At 38.9% G+C, this 18,020-nt stretch overlaps 2 protein-coding genes across 2 annotated transcripts; one reads left to right on the forward strand and one right to left on the reverse strand.

Moving 5' to 3' along the window:
* The first annotated feature begins 1,450 nt into the window (after positions 1-1,450).
* LOC131023479 (uncharacterized) lies at positions 1,451-2,934 on the forward strand. Its single transcript, XM_057953022.1, has 2 exons — positions 1,451-2,614; positions 2,815-2,934. Exons 1-2 carry the CDS (start codon positions 1,451-1,453, stop codon positions 2,932-2,934), a joined length of 1,284 nt encoding a protein of 427 aa, XP_057809005.1.
* A 9,553-nt stretch (positions 2,935-12,487) lies between these two features.
* LOC131021869 (dof zinc finger protein DOF5.7-like) lies at positions 12,488-13,803 on the reverse strand. The gene has a single exon (XM_057951192.1). The coding sequence runs from the start codon at positions 13,557-13,559 to the stop codon at positions 12,708-12,710; it is 852 nt and encodes a 283-aa protein (XP_057807175.1). The 5' UTR covers positions 13,560-13,803; the 3' UTR covers positions 12,488-12,707.
* Between the last annotated feature and the right edge of the window lie 4,217 nt (positions 13,804-18,020).

The following is an 18,020-nucleotide window of genomic DNA, read 5'->3' on the forward strand; positions in this document are numbered from 1 at the left end:
GAGCCGGTTCGTGATGTATGCGAACCCACCCTACTTTTACCTGACGGAGAGTGACACCCGAGAGGGTGAGGCAGAGAGTCAGCCTCAGGGTCTTCTTGAGACTGAGGATCCTTTTATGGCATTGGGACTAGACCTCCTTATCTTCCAGCCGATTGATGACCCTATTCCTTCACTTCCTCAGGGCACTCTGCCCGAGGAGGAGATTTCTCCTATTGATATCTTGGTTACCCCTATGACCATAGACACCACTGAGGCCATCGATACCATCGAGCAGCTGATGAGCCCCATCCGTGAGACCCTCCCTGTTCCTCCCCTCCCTACGGTTGGAGAGGGCGAGATTGCTATGGCTGATGTTGATCCATTCGCACCAGGACCTTCACGACCCCAGGGGACAGCTAGAGACATGGAGGACGACACAGGATCAGTCCCGGTTGTTGGGACTCTCATCTCACAGCCCTTGGATCTTCCTAACATGGGCCAGGCCTTCGAGACGGACATCCCTCGAGGAGATCCGATTCGAGAGAGAGCCGCCTTCGACCCTTTTCACCGTGCCGACTCTGACAGTGAGGATGGTGTGCCGTATGTGCCCCGATTGGGTGACGCTCGAGCAGATGTCGGTGATGATGCTACGGAGGATGGGAGTGACGATAGTAGCCGGGGTGATGGTAGAGGTCATGGGTGGATATGGTTTTGATATGATGGTATTTGAATAGAGATGTATATATATGGTAGCTTTGTTTAGATAGCCCCTAGATTTGGCTAACAATGGATAGTTCCATCCCAGACCAGGGTTTGTACTTATTTTGTTAGGCCCCCATAGTACACGGGTAACGGATAGTATCTGTACCCAGTTGTAGGGCTGCTTGTACATAGAGGCAATATTGATGCAGTAGCTAGGTCTTTAGCAGAGTAGTACTTTGTACTGACCTATAGCAGTTTATAGATCATAGTATACATTTTGTACAAAAGAAGTCCTCGCTGAGGCAATTTTCACGGTATATACATGATGGGCCAAAGTGGCCATTTTTGACTAAATGAGAAATGTGATTACTTGTTTTGATGCATTGTTATGATGTAGTTGTCAATTTGTATACATTGATTGAGAACCGAGTACTTGATGCATTGAGTATACTCTATGTGATAATGTATGTATATACATATATATATATATAAGACGCATGGTATGTTGTGAATTACTCAGCCATAAGACTAGAGTAAGATGATCCTTGTCACATAGAGGAACTTATCTTTTGACCCAAACTTGTAGATTGTCATAATGCCTCCACGAAGAGTGAACAGAGATACACCCGAGAATGAGGAAGAACCCAGAGAACCTACGCCGCCGCCTCCACCTCAAGATAGGAGAGTGGAAGAACTTTTCTTAAGACAGAACCCACCGACTTTCGCAGGCACGGGAGACCCTGCTGAAACGGAAGAATGGATTCGTGCTATGGAACGAATCTTTCGATTTTTGAGATGCAACGACGCACAACGTCTTATGTGCGTGTCTTACCAGCTGAAAGGAACCGCCGACTATTGGTGGGAAGCAAAGCAGAAAACTATGACCCCGGAGCAGTTAGATGAACTCACTTGGGAGCTTTTTAAGACTGCTCTATGTGAGAAGTTCATACCCAGAAGCTATAGGAAAAAGAAGGAGATGGAGTTTACCACCTTAAAGCAAGGGAATAAAACTGTAGTGGAGTACGATCGACTATTCTGCGATCTGGCCCGATATGCACCGTATAGAGTGGATACGGATGAGAAGATGTCCGAGTTATTTTGCGCCGGACTGCGACAAGAGATAAGAGTTGTATTGGCAAGTCAAACGGCACTTTCCTACGCCGAGGCCTTGAACAGAGCTCTAGATATGGAGCTAGCAATGCAACCAGAGAAAATAACACACACACCAACGCCTCCATCAGCTCAATATACGCAAGTATCAAACACTCCCTACTCTAACCAAGGACAGAAAGGAAAACGCAAATGGGAAAATCGTGGAAATGAGGGTAAAAAGCCATGGCAAGGTCAGAATGTCCAGGCTCCATTCGTGAAAGGCGATAAATTATTTTATGGTGGACCAGCGACCTCACACCCCGGACACCAAGGGATACCCCCTTGTCCTAAGTGCAACAAGTTACACACAGGAGTGTGCAGAGCTGGAAACCCAAATTGTTTCACTTGTGGGAAACCAGGGCATTACTCGAGCCAGTGCCCCAACCGACAGCAAGGGATGAGTGGAGGAAGACCCAATCAGTTTCCAACCCCACAACTCAGAGCAATGGAAGGAATTCTTCCTCTACCTCAACCATTACAGCAACAACCTTTTCGCCGTCCAAACCAGCCTCATAAGCAGCTACCTGCACCGCAAGCAGGAATACCACCGCAATATCAAAGGATGTATGCTATCAATAAGAAGAATCAGGATAAGAACCAAGGAAACTTAACAGGTATTGGGGAACTGAAAGGTGTACCCATTGTTATTCTCTTTGATACTGGAGCATCACATTCTTTCATCTCATATACTTGTGTGGATACGTTAGAGCTGAATGTAGAACCAGCCCAGCTACACTTAAGGGTAGCCACTCCCTTAGGGAAGATCACCACCGTGACACATGTGTGTCCTAACTTAGAATTCGAATTAGGACCTCTTAAGCTTAAGGCTAAGACGTTGAGACTTCTGCGCATGTGGACCACAGACATCATTTTGGGAATGGACTGGTTAGCAGAACACCATGCGGTGATACAATGCGAGCAGAGACGGATATCATTCCAGCCACCTGGCCTGGAACCTACATGTTTTTATGCCATCAATAGGAAATGGAAGAAGACACCTATCATCTCTGCAGTGCAAGCGAACCAGATACTAAAAGAAAAGGGCGCGACAGCATATTTAGTATACTTGAGCCAAGAAGAGGAAGCACAAATAAAGATTGAAGATGTACCTATAGTGCGGGAGTATCAAGACGTTTTCCCTGATATTCTACCAAGTCTACCCCCGAACCGACAATTGGAATTCACAATCGACTTGGAACCTGGAGCAGCACCAATATCCAAAGCACCATATAGGATGGCACCAGCAGAATTGCAAGAACTGAAGTTGCAACTACAAGAATTGTTGGACATGGGATTCATTCGACCCAGTGTTTCGCCTTGGGGAGCACCGGTCCTGTTTGTCAAAAAGAAAGACGGAAGTTTAAGATTGTGTATCGATTACCGGGAATTAAACAAGGTGACCCTAAAGAATAAGTATCCTTTGCCACGTATAGACGATTTGTTTGATCAACTTCGAGGAGCACGCGCTTTCTCAAAGATAGATTTAAGGACAGGGTATCACCAATTGAGGATACGACCTGAGGATATTCCAAAGACAGCATTCCGCACGAGATACGGACACTATGAGTTCATAGTGATGCCTTTTGGATTAACAAATGCCCCCGCCGTATTCATGGATCTCATGAATCGAGTGTTTCACGAATATTTGGATCAATTCGTGTTGGTATTCATAGACGACATCTTGATTTACTCGAAGAATGAGAAGGATCATGAAGAGCACCTTAGAACTGTGCTAGAGAAGCTAAGAGCTGAAAAACTTTATGCTAAGTATAGCAAATGTGAGTTTTGGCTACGAGAAGTCAATTTCTTAGGCCACATCATTTCAGCTGCAGGAATCAAAGTGGATCCTGCCAAAGTTCAAGCAGTGCAAGAATGGAGATCACCAACGACACCTCACGAGATTCGTAGCTTCCTAGGATTAGCAGGCTACTACCGTCATTTTATACAAGATTTCTCCAAAATAGCCAAGCCTATAACTCATCTGCTCAAGAAAGAAGTCAAATTCTTGTGGACAGACGAATGCGAACAAAGCTTTCAAGAATTGAAGAAGAGGTTGACCACCGCCCCAGTACTAGCCGTTCCAGAAGCAAACAAGGAATATACCATATATACAGACGCATCAAAGAAAGGACTAGGTTGTGTACTGATGCAAGAGGGAAAGGTAATAGCTTATGCCTCGCGACAGCTTAGGCCACATGAAGCAAATTACCCGACACATGACCTAGAGCTAGCAGCAGTAGTGCACGCATTGAAAATTTGGAGACACCACCTTTATGGAGTAAGATGTGAAATTTACACCGACCATAAGAGTCTCAAATATTTCTTTGAACAGAAGGATCTGAATATGAGACAAAGAAGATGGCTAGAATTGGTCAAGGACTACGATTGTGGAATCAATTATCATCCAGGCAAAGCCAACGTCGTGGCAGATGCCTTGAGCAGAATGGAACGAGCCAAGTTAGGATGTATCCTAACCAAGGAGAATGATTTGGTTAGGGAATTCGAAAGGTTAAGGTTGGAAGTGGTATTTCCACCGCAAACCACAGATTTGATCATGGCGACACTCAGTGTTACCCCCGATCTAAGATCAAGGATTGTTAGTATGCAAAGAGAGGATGAGAAATTGGAAAGATTGCGAGTGAAAATCCGTACCGAGAAGCTTGAGTCATACCAAGAAGCAGCAGATAATGCATTGATGTTTGAGGGAAGAATCTGTGTACCCAATGATGAGAAATTAAGAAATGAAATCATGAGCGAAGCTCATGACACGCCTTACGCAGCACATCCGGGAGGTACAAAGATGTACCAAGATTTAAAAGCAAGATTTTGGTGGGAAGGCATGAAGCGAGACATAGCTTCGTTTGTAGAACGATGTTTAGCTTGTCAGCAAGTGAAGGCATTACACCAACGACCTTATGGCAAATTACAACCGTTAGAAATCCCAGAGTGGAAATGGGACCACATTGCCATGGACTTTGTCACTGCCTTGCCAAAGTCGAATAGAGGGAATACCGCCGTTTGGGTGATCATAGATAGATTGACGAAAAGTGCTCACTTCATACCGATTCCTGTCACAAGTGGTTCTTAAAAGTTAGCTCAAATATACATTCGTGAGATAGTACGTTTACACGGAGTTCCAATGACGATTACCTCCGATAGAGATACAAAATTCACCTCACGTTTTTGGATGAGCTTACACAGGGAATTGGGTACTAAGTTGAATTTTAGCACAGCTTTTCATCCACAGACGGATGGACAGTCTGAAAGAACTATACAAGTTTTGGAAGATATGATTCGGACTGTAGTGTTAGATAGAGGAGCTCAATGGGAACAAGTGTTACCCCTGATTGAATTTGCCTACAATAATAGTTTCCAAACGACTATTAACATGGCACCATATGAAGCCCTCTATGGAAGAAAATGTAGATCTCCGCTTTATTGGGATGAAGTAGGAGAAAGAAAAGTGTTAGGTCCTGACGCAGTGGAAGAAATGATCACAACTGTGAGACAAATTCGGCAACGAATTAAAGAAGCTCAAGATCGCCAAAAATCTTATGCCGACACTAGACGCACAGAGATTCAGTTTGAAGTGGGAAGTAAAGTCTTTTTGAAAGTTTCCCCTTCTCGAGGGATTCACCGATTTGGTATAAAAGGAAAGCTCAAGCCTAGATTTATAGGCCCATACGACATATTGGAAAAAGTAGGCCCTGTTGCCTATAGACTCGCGTTACCTCCAAATTTCGCGAATGTTCACAATGTCTTTCACGTGTCGCAGTTGAGAAAATACGTGTTTGACCCGAAGCATGTTATTCATCGAGAGGATATATCTCTTGAACCAGACCTGAAATATGAAGAAAGACCCGAAGCTGTGTTGGATAGAAAGATCCAACAATTGAGAAATAAGTCACTTGCCTTAGTCAAAATACAATGGAGACATCACGGGCAAGAAGAAGCAACTTGGGAATTGGAGGATAAAATGAAGGAAAAATATCCAGAATTGTTTCCCGAAGGTGAGATTTCAAATTTCGGGACGAAATTTTTTTTAAGGGGGTAAGGATGTAACACCCCGTGTTTTGAGAAGCTATTTGTGCCCTAGCTCGAATTTAAATTGAGTTTTAAATAGTAGCTAGAGGAATTATGCACGTGGGCGAATAAATGAGATAAGAAATTTTTAGAGTTTAATAGGAGGCGATATTATTTTCTCGAGTCTTATAAATTCTCTTATTGAGAAACCTATCTTCGCCCTATATTTTTATTAAAATGTCTATGTGATATAAATATTTTACTTGGTAGAATATTCACATATGATTTATTGATGCATTGTTATTATGATATTAGATATATCATAATAGAGATAATTTTTCCTCACATGAATAAATATATTTTCATGAGATATATTTTTCCCACATACTAAATAAGAGTTATAATTATTCAAGTATATATATATATATAGATATATATATATATATATACACACCTATCTCTCTTTCTCTCTCACTCTCTCTATCTCTCTCAATCTCTCTCACTCTTTCTCTCTCACTCTCTCACCCTTACGCAGCACTAGCTCCCTCCCCACTCTCCCACATTATTCTTCTCTTTCCCATCAATGGAAATCACATGCACCATTAAAGAGCCCCTAAAAAGCTAATCTAACTAGCCAACTCATTCCTCCACACTTTAAGCTCACAAGCACATGCACACCTCTCTCTCATCTCCCTCCCTCTCTTATTCTTCTTTATTTTCAGCAGCCCTCCTCCTCCTCCTCACTCCACCACACTTCTTTTTCTTGTTCCACCAAATATAGTAAGAACTAAGGTTTCTTAAAGTGTTCATCTTCAAGCTCAAGCTCCAAGCATACTACGCATCATCTTCTACTCCACCTCCATTGATCTTGTTGGTAGCAACCTCAATCCTCCTCTTATGTTATATATATATTTTCTTGTGGTATAAGCATGTATATTGATGCATAATTGAAGCATGATGAGTTATTAGTGTGAAAATGCATGAGAATGGTGATGAAAGTATAGATCTATGATGATATGTGTATATGTTGTTGTTTCAACCATTTTGAGAAGTTTTCTTACGTTCTGGACTGATCAGTCGACGAGGTTTCCCTCGTCTAAAACTCTTCAAACTTTTACAGTGTGTCGATATATGTGTCTTGAGGACGCTGGTAAAATTTCAAGTCATTTGGACTTCTTTTACTACCTTTTTAAAATGCAAAACTTTTACTGCGCATGTCCACCGGAAATTTAGAAAGGCAGTCCCTAGAGTCACACGTTTCAGTAACTTTCAAAAACATTCAGCCTCCCAAATTTTTATGGTAGAAAGATACATGTATTATACTGATTTACACCAAATTTCAAACCATTTGGCCAACGTTTACTATTTTTCAAAAATCATAGCTTCCAGTCGTGCAAAACTGCCGAATCTGGTAGACTGTGGGAAAACACCCATATCTCATAAACCACTTGGAGTTTTTCACTCTACGTTTTTTTAAATAAAACTAGACGCAGAAAGGTTTTCAACAGTGTAAGTCTCGAATCTAGGAGATTTCTGAGTCAAAACAGTTTATTCGTTAAAGTTGAGGCAGAGCAGAATGATAAACTGTAGGAGTCTGAAAATTTCTACTTTGTAATTGTTTTGAGGATTTTAAAGTTTTGGTGGATTAATACACCATGTTATGTCATGAAAATACTACTAGAAAATTTTATATTTATTTCCAAGCTTACGTGAATATTTGGGAATTTACTTACAAGGAAAAAGATTTCGAGTTCATAGGATTATTTTTTTTAAGTCATTTGACTATTGTGATAAATCGTGAAAATGTATTATGTGGAAATTGATTATTGCAAAGTATGAATGACTATTTGATGTTTATGAATGCTATTTACCTAGGATTGAGAGTCTTTTAATTGGATAAGATATCTAATTAAATTGAGAGGTCCAATTGGGTAAATAGTAGATAGGTTATAAGATGAGATTAAGCATATGATGAAAGCATAAGTATTGAGATATTAGTTAGATGAAATTCTAACTAGAGTTTATTTTGTCACATGACAATCTAAACCACGTGCGCCACCAAAGGTTCGAGTGACGGCCGGCGTTAGTACGACTCTGAGCGTTACGTCATCGACCCCTGAGACAGGTGGGCTTTATTCTAACTCTATTATGGCTAGCTACCATGATAATGAGTTCAAATGCAAATTCTTATGAAAATGAAGCATGTTGAAGCATTATTGATGAATCTTATGAAAATGAAGCATGTTGAAGCATTATTGATGAGTATTATGAAAATTGTCAACTTGCCATATTTATTATTGATGAGAATGAGATATGGTATGTTGCCTCTATGAAAGACATGATTATGATCATGATGCAAGATATCGGCCTTTGACTGATTTATATGACAGTAAAGGTTTTGTGCGCAGAGGTGACCGTGAGCCGTCTCTAGTCGGCCGGTCACGGTGATTTGAAGGAGGCCTCCTTCTCTTCACCTTATATATATATTATATGAGTTCTCATAGTTGGCACATACCGTGAATATATAATGTCTGCAGACTAATGATATTATTATGATGATGCAAATGAGTTTATGACAGAAAAACATGAACAGGTATTTTTAATCTCAGTTAAATCCTGTTGATGCATTGAAAAGGGCAAGATTGACATATAGCTCTAAGAGCAACATTTCAATTATTTCCGGCATGAGTCCACTGAGTGCTTTTTGGTACTCAGCCCTGCATGTATTTCTAAATGTGCAGGTCTGGCTTGGCGCGAGGATGGGTGAAAGCTGTTGGAATTGTCAGTTGGCTGTGTCTTTCCTATGTCTCATATTTATCTTTATAAGCTTTGACTCTATAAGAATTTGAACTCCCTGCTATATGTCTTCACACATATAGTAACGCATCTCGCTGCATAACTCTGATGAAACTCTTTATTTAATTTGCTTATGTCTGTAATATCCCTTAAGGGAAATACTTCTCAGACCCTTGCTAAGTTTCAATGGCTTAATCATGTTTACCCAAGCTAGTAATTATTTTGGTCTTGAAATCCTTCTTTAAAATGAGTAAAGTTTGCAATTGCTTCCGCTAAAACAAAATGTATTCCTATTTCTTTCACTATTTCTTTTATTAGTCGTACGATACTTGGTATACGCTATCACTGGCTATATCGGGCTGCGACATTCTTAGTGTTCCAGTAATTTTGAATTTTGTACTACATACCACACACACACACGTATACCACAATAATTCTTTTGCATATAAGATTAGCTAAGTTTACCCGCTTGTACCATTGCTAATCGAATATTCGTGTATTTGAGATAAATACATTAATATTCGATATGTTCGACCTCTGCGAGTTGAGCATTCGTAAAAAATGCATTAATGCTCAATATACTTGACTGTTGCGAGTCGAGCAGTCGAGTATCAGTGCAAAATACAATAATGATCAACCACTACAAAAAAAGTTTTCACTAGTGACATGAGGTTTGGTAGCTATTATGTGTGTTACAAAAATTAGTGGCTTTTGGTTGTGTAGCTAATCACTAATAGTTACACCATCAAAAGCCACTAATTTTTGTGGCACACATAATAGCTACCAAGTCTCATGTCAATAGTGGAATTTTTTTTGTAGTGAACATAAGGGTAAAAAAGTCATAAATGAATATATAGTATTTCGTAAAAGATGGGTATTTCTTAAGTTTTGTCTTTCAGAATTAGTATATATCATTAATTTTACCCCTTTAATTTATATATGTGCGGTGACTGTGTATGTATCATTTTGTTAGTATTAATTAAAAATATAGGGGATAAAATACACTTAGGTAGAGCTAGGATGTGGTGTATCAATCTATTTTCAATATTTATAAGTTGAGATAGATGGCTCATGATATTCTTGCATGGTGTTCGTAAAACTTGACAGTTGAAGGAAAAAGGGGCATTTCACAATGTTGGTCGATATCACGTTACTCACGCTGTCTTCTTCCTCCTCAAACCTCAGCCCCACCACATAATTTTTTGTGTTGGGAAATTGTTTTCTTGGAAAAAAAATTTCAGTTGTGCAATTATTTCATAAGGAAACAAAAGTTGGTACCAACAGAAAAGGAGAAAAGCATGCAAGGAATGAAAAGAAGTTACGCATACGCCCACAATAAATAAATACATATGTAGCCATAGGTATTTGATCCACCAAGGTATAAAACAAAATTTGCTGCGTCATTCTTGAGCTTTTGTGATTATTGGTATTCTAATTTGGCCTTTTTCCTGATGAGAATTTGCAATTTTTAGGAAATTTATTAAAAGTATATAGCTATATGTTAAAGAGCTAGCGCTGATTAAACATCTGGTTTTTATAGAATTGCTGCAGAAAGCAAAAGACAAATTTGGTTGGTGAATGATGATTATTTGTTTGACAATGTGGGAACTAGACTTCCCTTTTTTGCTGAAAAAAGTTATATTCAGAGAATGAACATCAAAAATCGATTGTAAAAGCAGTTTCAAGAAGCAAATATCATTTGTTTATCATCACCTCACACGTGAACCACTAAAGCAACTCATCTATTAATACGTTATATACGAATTAATATTAATTACTTGCTATTGGCGTCTTATATATATGTGTTCTTAATTGTTATTTTGGTTTGTAGAAATAAACCTTAGAGAAAATTCAGCTTAGAAAAAATTATAGAGAACAAAGCGCAGTCTTCCTCTCCAATTAATTGATAGGAAGTTGGACCACAGAGATAAATGAAAAACTATTATTTATAATTTTAAATAAATTAATAAACAAAAACTTAGAAAGGAATGGGGAAATCTCATAAATGAGCTTGATATATATTCAATTCAACTCCATATCTTTAAGGACACCTAAATTATGGATATCCCGTAAAAGATATAGAAATGTTGGTTCAATATCCCCAGTACTGCATGTACCTTATTAAAAATAAATAAATGCTATTTTCGGGTATCCAACTCAATAAAAACATATAAATAAAAGAAAAATAACTTCCTGTGTACTTATTAATTAGCATTATTTATTGTTTGCCGTTCTGTAAGAGATGAAGAGAATGCTATTTTCGGGAAATACAATTCTTTTCTTCTTAATTATCATACGATTCTTTAATTTCAGTTCTGATTGCATCACGAATAGTACTTAATTAATTACTATTTCAATAAAAAAGTATTGAAAATTTGCAATAATCAAAAAATGACAAACCAGCATGGAGGATTCAAAAGCATGGGAAGAAAAGCAGGCTCAGTGTCCAACATCATCTAAAAAGCTAGAATCACAAGTTTTTGCAGCAAGGACATGCACAACATCTAGATCTCTCTCTCTCTCTCTCATGAAAATGGGATTGAATAAAAGCTTAATTGAGTTTACTAATTATCATCTGCAACAAAACGCGAGGTGAAATAAATTAAGTTTGTGTGGTAAGTTCATGATTAAAGAAGGTAGCTAGTAAGGGAGTATATTAGTTTGAAAAAATCACAAATCACAATCCAGTTTGACGCCATATGCATCGCTAGCTTTTCAGAAACAGCTCCAAATTGCAGCACCAGTCTTGATAACTACTAATTATTAAAAGCCTTGGTTGGCAGTGCGTGTAGTGTGTGAAAGAGGGTGATCAGATTCAGGCCCATGTATAGGCTTTACAGAGACAGCATGTATATATATATACACAGTATAATGTGTGTATAGGCATACATAAAGAAGGGTTCCTTTATGAGCTATTGCTACTGCTACTGCTGGTATATATTGTCAGCAGCTGATACCAAAGTCTGGAACTCAGATACCTGTTATGAGGGAGACAGTGTATCAGTCTAGAAGAAGAAGAAGACTTTCTGAACACTGACTTAACATGAAACAAATTAAAAATATGCCATTAATATTCATTCAATAATGGTCCCTAACCGATCATCAATCCCAATAACTTCTTTCAACACAATATACTATATACAATAATTACTCCATATATGAATTCAAACGTATCTCTGAGCCAAGTTTGGTGGGTGTTTTTAGAAATTGGAAAAATATTCATTTAGTTGAATCCTTGTTTGGTTTGGATAATGAATTAATCATTATACTTGAGAGTAATCTAATCACCCAATTTGTTACCTCTCAATATAAAGGAGAAACAAAAAAAAGGGAATATCTTACTAGTTATTTTTCTTTCCATTTTTAAACCAAACACTCGATTAAAAGTAATAGTTATTGCTACAATTCTTTCATTTTATTTGATTTTATTCCCTTTTCATTCCCCTACTTAAACCAAAGGAACACAAAATCTAATTTCATACAGGACAAGACAATTCTCCCCTTAAAACCTAATTAATTGATGTTTAGAAAATTTCCTTAGGCTATTCATAATCATCGGACAAGCTACACTTTTAACATTTTTTGTTTGATGAAGAGCAAGAAAACAAAGCCGAATTTGGTGAGAAATCAAATATATATAATATTTGTATAGCTCTCCGAAAGACAAATTTATGCAAATTTGCAATGGTATATAAAGTGCAAAATATATAATTAATGTTATTATCTAGCACAAATGTAATTTTATACCTCGGTAGAATATAAAATGGTATATAAAATACCATTTCTTAATTCTTGCCAAGTTTAACTCATCATCATAATCATGAAAAGAAACTGAGAAAGGGTGCTAATAATTAAAAGCAACTTTAGCTGTTGCAATTTCGTTTCAATAATCTGCACCAAATTAAAAAGAAATTAAAGAAAAAAAAAAGCAACAATAACAACACACTGAAAAGATTACATCTTGGTCTGAACATGGAATCAACAGTTGACTAGACTAGAAGAAAAGTTTGATTGACATAAAACCCTAAAAACAGATTTATCCATTAACATAAATTTTAAGGAATTGAAGAATAGTGTGAAAGATCACTCCATGCCTGAATTCCAGTGCTCCAGCCGGTTCCGTTATCAGCATTAACGCCGTTACTTGTCGCTGCAGTTGCATTATAAGAAGTATCAAAAAACCATTCCGTCGCAACGGCAGCACCATCATCTTTTCTTACGCAAGCATCTTGCTTGGACGGAAGCTCCAGATCCTGGAACAAAATGGGCTGCGGTTTGACGGTTTTGTGATTGTCGGCGGGTAGAAGCATGGCTAATCTTTGTTTCTGCAGCTTCCAGTGAAGATCTTGGTTGATAGAGCTGAGGGATTCCATGGATGACGCGAGGCTGCTTCGAAACCCCAATTCTTGATTTGGAGGAGAGAGATCGAATCCGATTAAAGGAGGGTTGGGTGTTGCAGAAAGATCCAAGGTGTAACAAGGGTTTGCAGAAGAGTCGCCTAAAGCAGAGAAGTGGTTGAGAAGAGAGGTGGTGGTGCCGGGAAAATTGAGCTGAAAGTCCATAGCTGGTGCCACTCCCTGGAAGAATTTCAACCCGCCGGCGATGTCTGATGAGGAGTCGGCGGAGAGCGGAGGGGAGGGCCTGGTTTTCTTGTTTTTCCGGCAGCCGCCGCCTATGGGCACGCTGCGCAAGGCGCCGCCTTTGGTCCAGTAGCGCCTGCATGTTTTGCAGAAGTGTCGAGGCTGCGTGAGGCTGTAGTTGTTGTAGTAGCAGAACTTGGTGTTTGGTGAATCGCATCGGGGGCAGCGGAGGGCTGCCTCCTGCGGCCTCGCGGCGGCGCTTTTCCGGCATGTGGAGCTGGGGGTTTCATCTCTTCCGGCGGCTGCTCTGCTGTTGTCAGGTGACATGCTGTGAAACCCTAATTAATATATATTGAGGGAGAAAAAAAGAATGAGTTTTGTATTTATAGGAAGAAATGGGAAATCAGTTATATTTGGCGATTGAGTTTGCTTATGGAGAAGGGAAAGATGGTGATGGAATTCATTTGTTTCATGCATCAAGTTGATGGACAAGGAGAGGATGTTGATGGGCTCCTGTGATCTTCATCAAAGACAAAAACAAATGTTAGCTGTGTTTGGGAGTTGGATCTGATGGAATAAAATAAAGTGAGTGTGTGTATGTGTATGTATGTGTATCTCTCCAACTGCTACAAAAGTGGCACTTAATTGTCATACTATCCCTCCCTCCGCCGAGCTTAAGGCGTTTTTTTTTACACGAGAATTAAGAAGTTATAGATTAATATTTTAAGTGTGTAGTATAAAAATGATAAAGTATGCGAGAGAATGAAATAAAGTGATAAAGTAAGAGAGAGAAGGTAATAAGGAGTGTAATTAATTTTGTAAATTAGTGCTTTAAATTGCCTAATTTTTATCAAAAAATGAAATGACTCAAGCTCGGCGGGACAGCCTAAAAAGAAACACAACTCAAGCTCGGTGGGACGGAGGGAGTACTATTTTATATGAGATGATTTTTGTTTAAATCATGAAATTTTATTTAATTTCTAATTTCAGTTATTTTTTAAATGTAGTAATAAATAAATATTTACTTTTTTCACTCTTTTTTTGCAATTAAAATTCGACTTGAATATTTTTGGCAATCTTAAATTTTTAATTGTTTATTCAAAAAAACAATATTTTGACATATGGACCAACATCTAAACGGCGAATTATATCGGAACAGTTCCCAATAACTGCCATTAGATTGGACGTCAATATTCATAGCCCTAAACAAGTACGAAACGTGTATGAATCTATTTCTCAAATCAAGATCTTAAATGAAGATACTTGGAAAATTTTTGTTGCAAAAAATTGAAAGATTGGATACTCGTTTGTTATGTTCCAAAAATCAAGTTGAAATTAAAAATTGAATAAAAAATCGTGATTTAAATAAGAATTATCTCATTTTATATTTGAATTAATGTCACTTTATACATTATAGAATACTCCCTATTTTTAAAAGGGGTTATTGCCGGAAAATACATGTAGTTTGTCAATTTTCTGATTTATAACATGACTTTATAATTTGACCAGAAAATACATCAATTTTCAATTTAATCGCAATTATAACATGACTTTATAGTCTGACAAGAAAATACACAAAGTTTCAATTTATTCTCAATTATAACATGACCTTGTAATTAATTTATTATAATAATATCAAAGTTTTGTTGGAATATAAGTATATATAAATGGAGAATTTTATTAAATTGATGGGAGAAAATATGGAGAAATATTGTGCAAGTGTGTGGACGTGTGTGTGTATTTAAGAAATGTGGAGATCAAAATGTAATGTGAAGTATTTAATGTTATTTCTTTTCTTCACTACCAAATTGAAATGATACAATACATATTTATAGTGTACAATGTCGGTTAACTAGCCGACTTAGTCAATCTCTAGAACAATCTAGCTAGGCTTACATTCTTATAGATTAAGTAATGCAAGTTGCATTTATAAATTAAGTTCTAGACTATTCTACTTAGTTCCTATATTTTATTTTTATTCTTTATTCTAGATTTTTCTTCTCAAATATCTTTACTTAAAAATCAAGTTTATTTATATTTCAACACTCCCCCTTAAACTTGATTTGTCATTCCCAACAGACTTCTGAACTTGATAAAGTCTTCGTATTTGAGCGGCTTTGTGAAGATGTCGGCAACTTGATCTTGTGATTTCACATACTCCACTTGGACCTCCTTCTTTGCGATGCATTCTCTGATGTAGTGGAAGCGGGTGTCAATATGCTTGCTTCGATTATGAAACACCGGATTCTTTGAGAGCGCGATTGCCGACTTATTATCCACGCAAATAGTTGTTGGCTCCTTTTGTGGCCACCCAAGCTCTTCCAGTAAACTTCGTAGCCAAACTGCATGACAAACACTGGATGTGGCAGCCACATATTCAGCTTCACATGTTGATAGCGTGACTATGGGTTGCTTCTTCGACATCCAGGTAAAAGCGGTGTCTCCCATGAAGAACACGAATCCGCTTGTACTCTTCCGATCATCATTATCTCCAGCCCAATCGCTATCACTATACCCAACAAGCTTATAATCATCAGTACTTGAATAGAACAGGCCATAGTTGAGCGTACCTTTGAGATAGCGAAGAATTCTCTTTGCTGCCTTGAAGTGCGTAGTGGTTGGATTCTCCATATAGCGACTCACGAGTCCTGTCGCATAAAGAATGTCCGGCCTTGTGCAAGTTAAGTACCGTAAACTTCCAACCAAGCTCTTGAACAATGTCGGGTCCACCTTTTCTCCTCCATCGTTCTTGGATAATTTTATCCCGCATTCCACTGGCGTGTTGATTGCTTTGCAGCCCTCCATCTTGAACTTCTTGAGGATTTCCTTGGCGTATCCTTCTTGTGTGATGAAGATCCCATCTTCGAGTTGCTTGACTTCCACGCCGAGGTAGTACGCCATCAGCCCAATGTCTGTCATCTCGAACTCCTTTGACATGGCCTTCTTGAACTCCTCAATCATCTTTAGATTATTTCCTGTGAAGATCAAATCATCTACATACAAGCACACAATTAATATATCCTCTCCATTGACTTTAACGTAGAGGGCATGCTCGTGAGGGCATTTGGTGAAGCCATTCTCCTCCAAGTACTTATCGATCCTGCTATTCCATGCCCTTGGTGCTTGCTTTAGTCCGTATAGGGCCTTCTTCAACTTCAAGACTTTATCTTCTTGCCCTTTTACCTCGTAGCCCATTGGCTGCTTGATATAGACTTCTTTGTCTATATACCCATTCAAGAAGGCTGATTTGACATCCATTTGATAAATCTTCCATCTATTTTGGGCTGCAAGAGAGAGTATTAGTCTAATAGTTTCTAAGCGAGCGACAGGAGCAAATACCTCATCATAATCAATTCCAGCTCTTTGACTATATCCTTTCACGACGAGCCTCGCTTTATATCTTTCCACTTCACCTTTGGAATTCTTCTTAACTTTATACACCCACTTGACTCCAATGGCCTTGTGCCCTTTTGGTAGTGTCACGAGCTCCCATGTATCATTCTTCTTTATGGCTTTGATCTCTTCATCCATCGCGACTCGCCAATTTTCACTATCTGCTGCTTCTTCAAAGCTAACAGGCTCACAATCAGCAAATAGGCAAAATAAGGTAAGATCTTCTAACCTTTCAGTATCCTCATATATCTCGCCCAAACTCCTTGCTCGTGGTGTGGCTCTTTCATTTAAGAAAGATGGTGGCGAGTCTTCAGTGACTGGCACTGGTGAAGCTGGTGGAGTCACTGGCTCTTGTTGGACTTCTCCAATTTGCTCTTCTGCACTTTGTTCTTCTAACTGTGGGATGTAGGTGAAGTCACCGTTGGAGTTGAAATCCCATACTCCTTCTTCGTCGAACTTGACGTCTCGACTTATCACTGTTTTCTTGGTCTCTGGGTTATATAACTTATAGCCTTTGGAGCTAGAGTCGTACCCGATAAAGATGAATGCTTCACTTTTGTCATCGAGCTTCTTCCTTCTCTCATCTGGTACATGCACGTAGGCTTTGCTCCCAAATACCTTTAGGTGAGAAATTCCTGGCTTTCTCCCGCTCCAGGCTTCTTGTGGAGTCATTCCCCACACGCTCCTTGTCGGCGATCGGTTGGATAGATACACCGCGCATGCCACTGCTTCTGCCCAGAACTCCTTAGGCAAATTCTTCGTCTTTAGCATGCTCCTCGCCATCTCCATAATTGTTCTGTTTTTTCTTTCCGCCACTCCATTTTGTTGGGGGGATCTCGGAACTGTCAGGGGCCGCCGAATTCCATTTGCTTCGCAAAATTCCAAGAACTCCTTGGATGTGAATTCTCCCCCTCGATCGGACCTCAGGGCCTTGATTTGTCGTCCGCTCTCCTTCTCGACGGCAGCTTTGAATTTCTTGAATGCATCAAATACTTCTGACTTCTGCTTCAAGAAATATACCCACGTTTTTCTAGAAAAATCATCAATGAAGAGCAGAAAATAATTATTTTTACCGAGGGAGCTTGGATTTATTGGCCCACACACGTCAGCATGAATCAACTCCAGTGGCTTTTGAGCTCTTGAGCTTGACTCCTTTGGAAACGGCTTTCTGAACTGCTTCCCGAGTAGACAACCTTCACAGAGTTGATCGGGATGCTTGATGGATGGTAGGCCTCTCACCATCTCTTTCTTTGATAGCAACTCCAAGCCGCCAAAATTTAAGTGCCCAAACCGTAGGTGCCATAACCAAGACGGATCTTTATAGCAAGCTTTCAAGCATTTGGCCACATCATTTCTAATATTTAATAGAAACATTCTATTTTTCGACATTGGCAC

The sequence above is a fragment of the Salvia miltiorrhiza genome, chromosome 4, assembly GCF_028751815.1.
Source record: "Salvia miltiorrhiza cultivar Shanhuang (shh) chromosome 4, IMPLAD_Smil_shh, whole genome shotgun sequence".
In the NCBI taxonomy this organism is placed as follows: domain Eukaryota; kingdom Viridiplantae; phylum Streptophyta; class Magnoliopsida; order Lamiales; family Lamiaceae; genus Salvia; species Salvia miltiorrhiza.

What these genes read in the sequence shown, in the direction of transcription:
- LOC131021869 (XM_057951192.1), bottom strand. Translation starts at nt 13,559, where the DNA reads ATGTCACCTGACAACAGCAGAGCAGCCGCCGGAAGAGATGAAACCCCC.
- LOC131023479 (XM_057953022.1), top strand. Translation starts at nt 1,451, where the DNA reads ATGGAACGAATCTTTCGATTTTTGAGATGCAACGACGCACAACGTCTT. An exon ending in AGATCACCACCGTGACACAT is followed by an intron (nt 2,615 to 2,814) that starts GTGTGTCCTAAC and finishes TGCCATCAATAG; the next exon opens with GAAATGGAAGAAGACACCTA.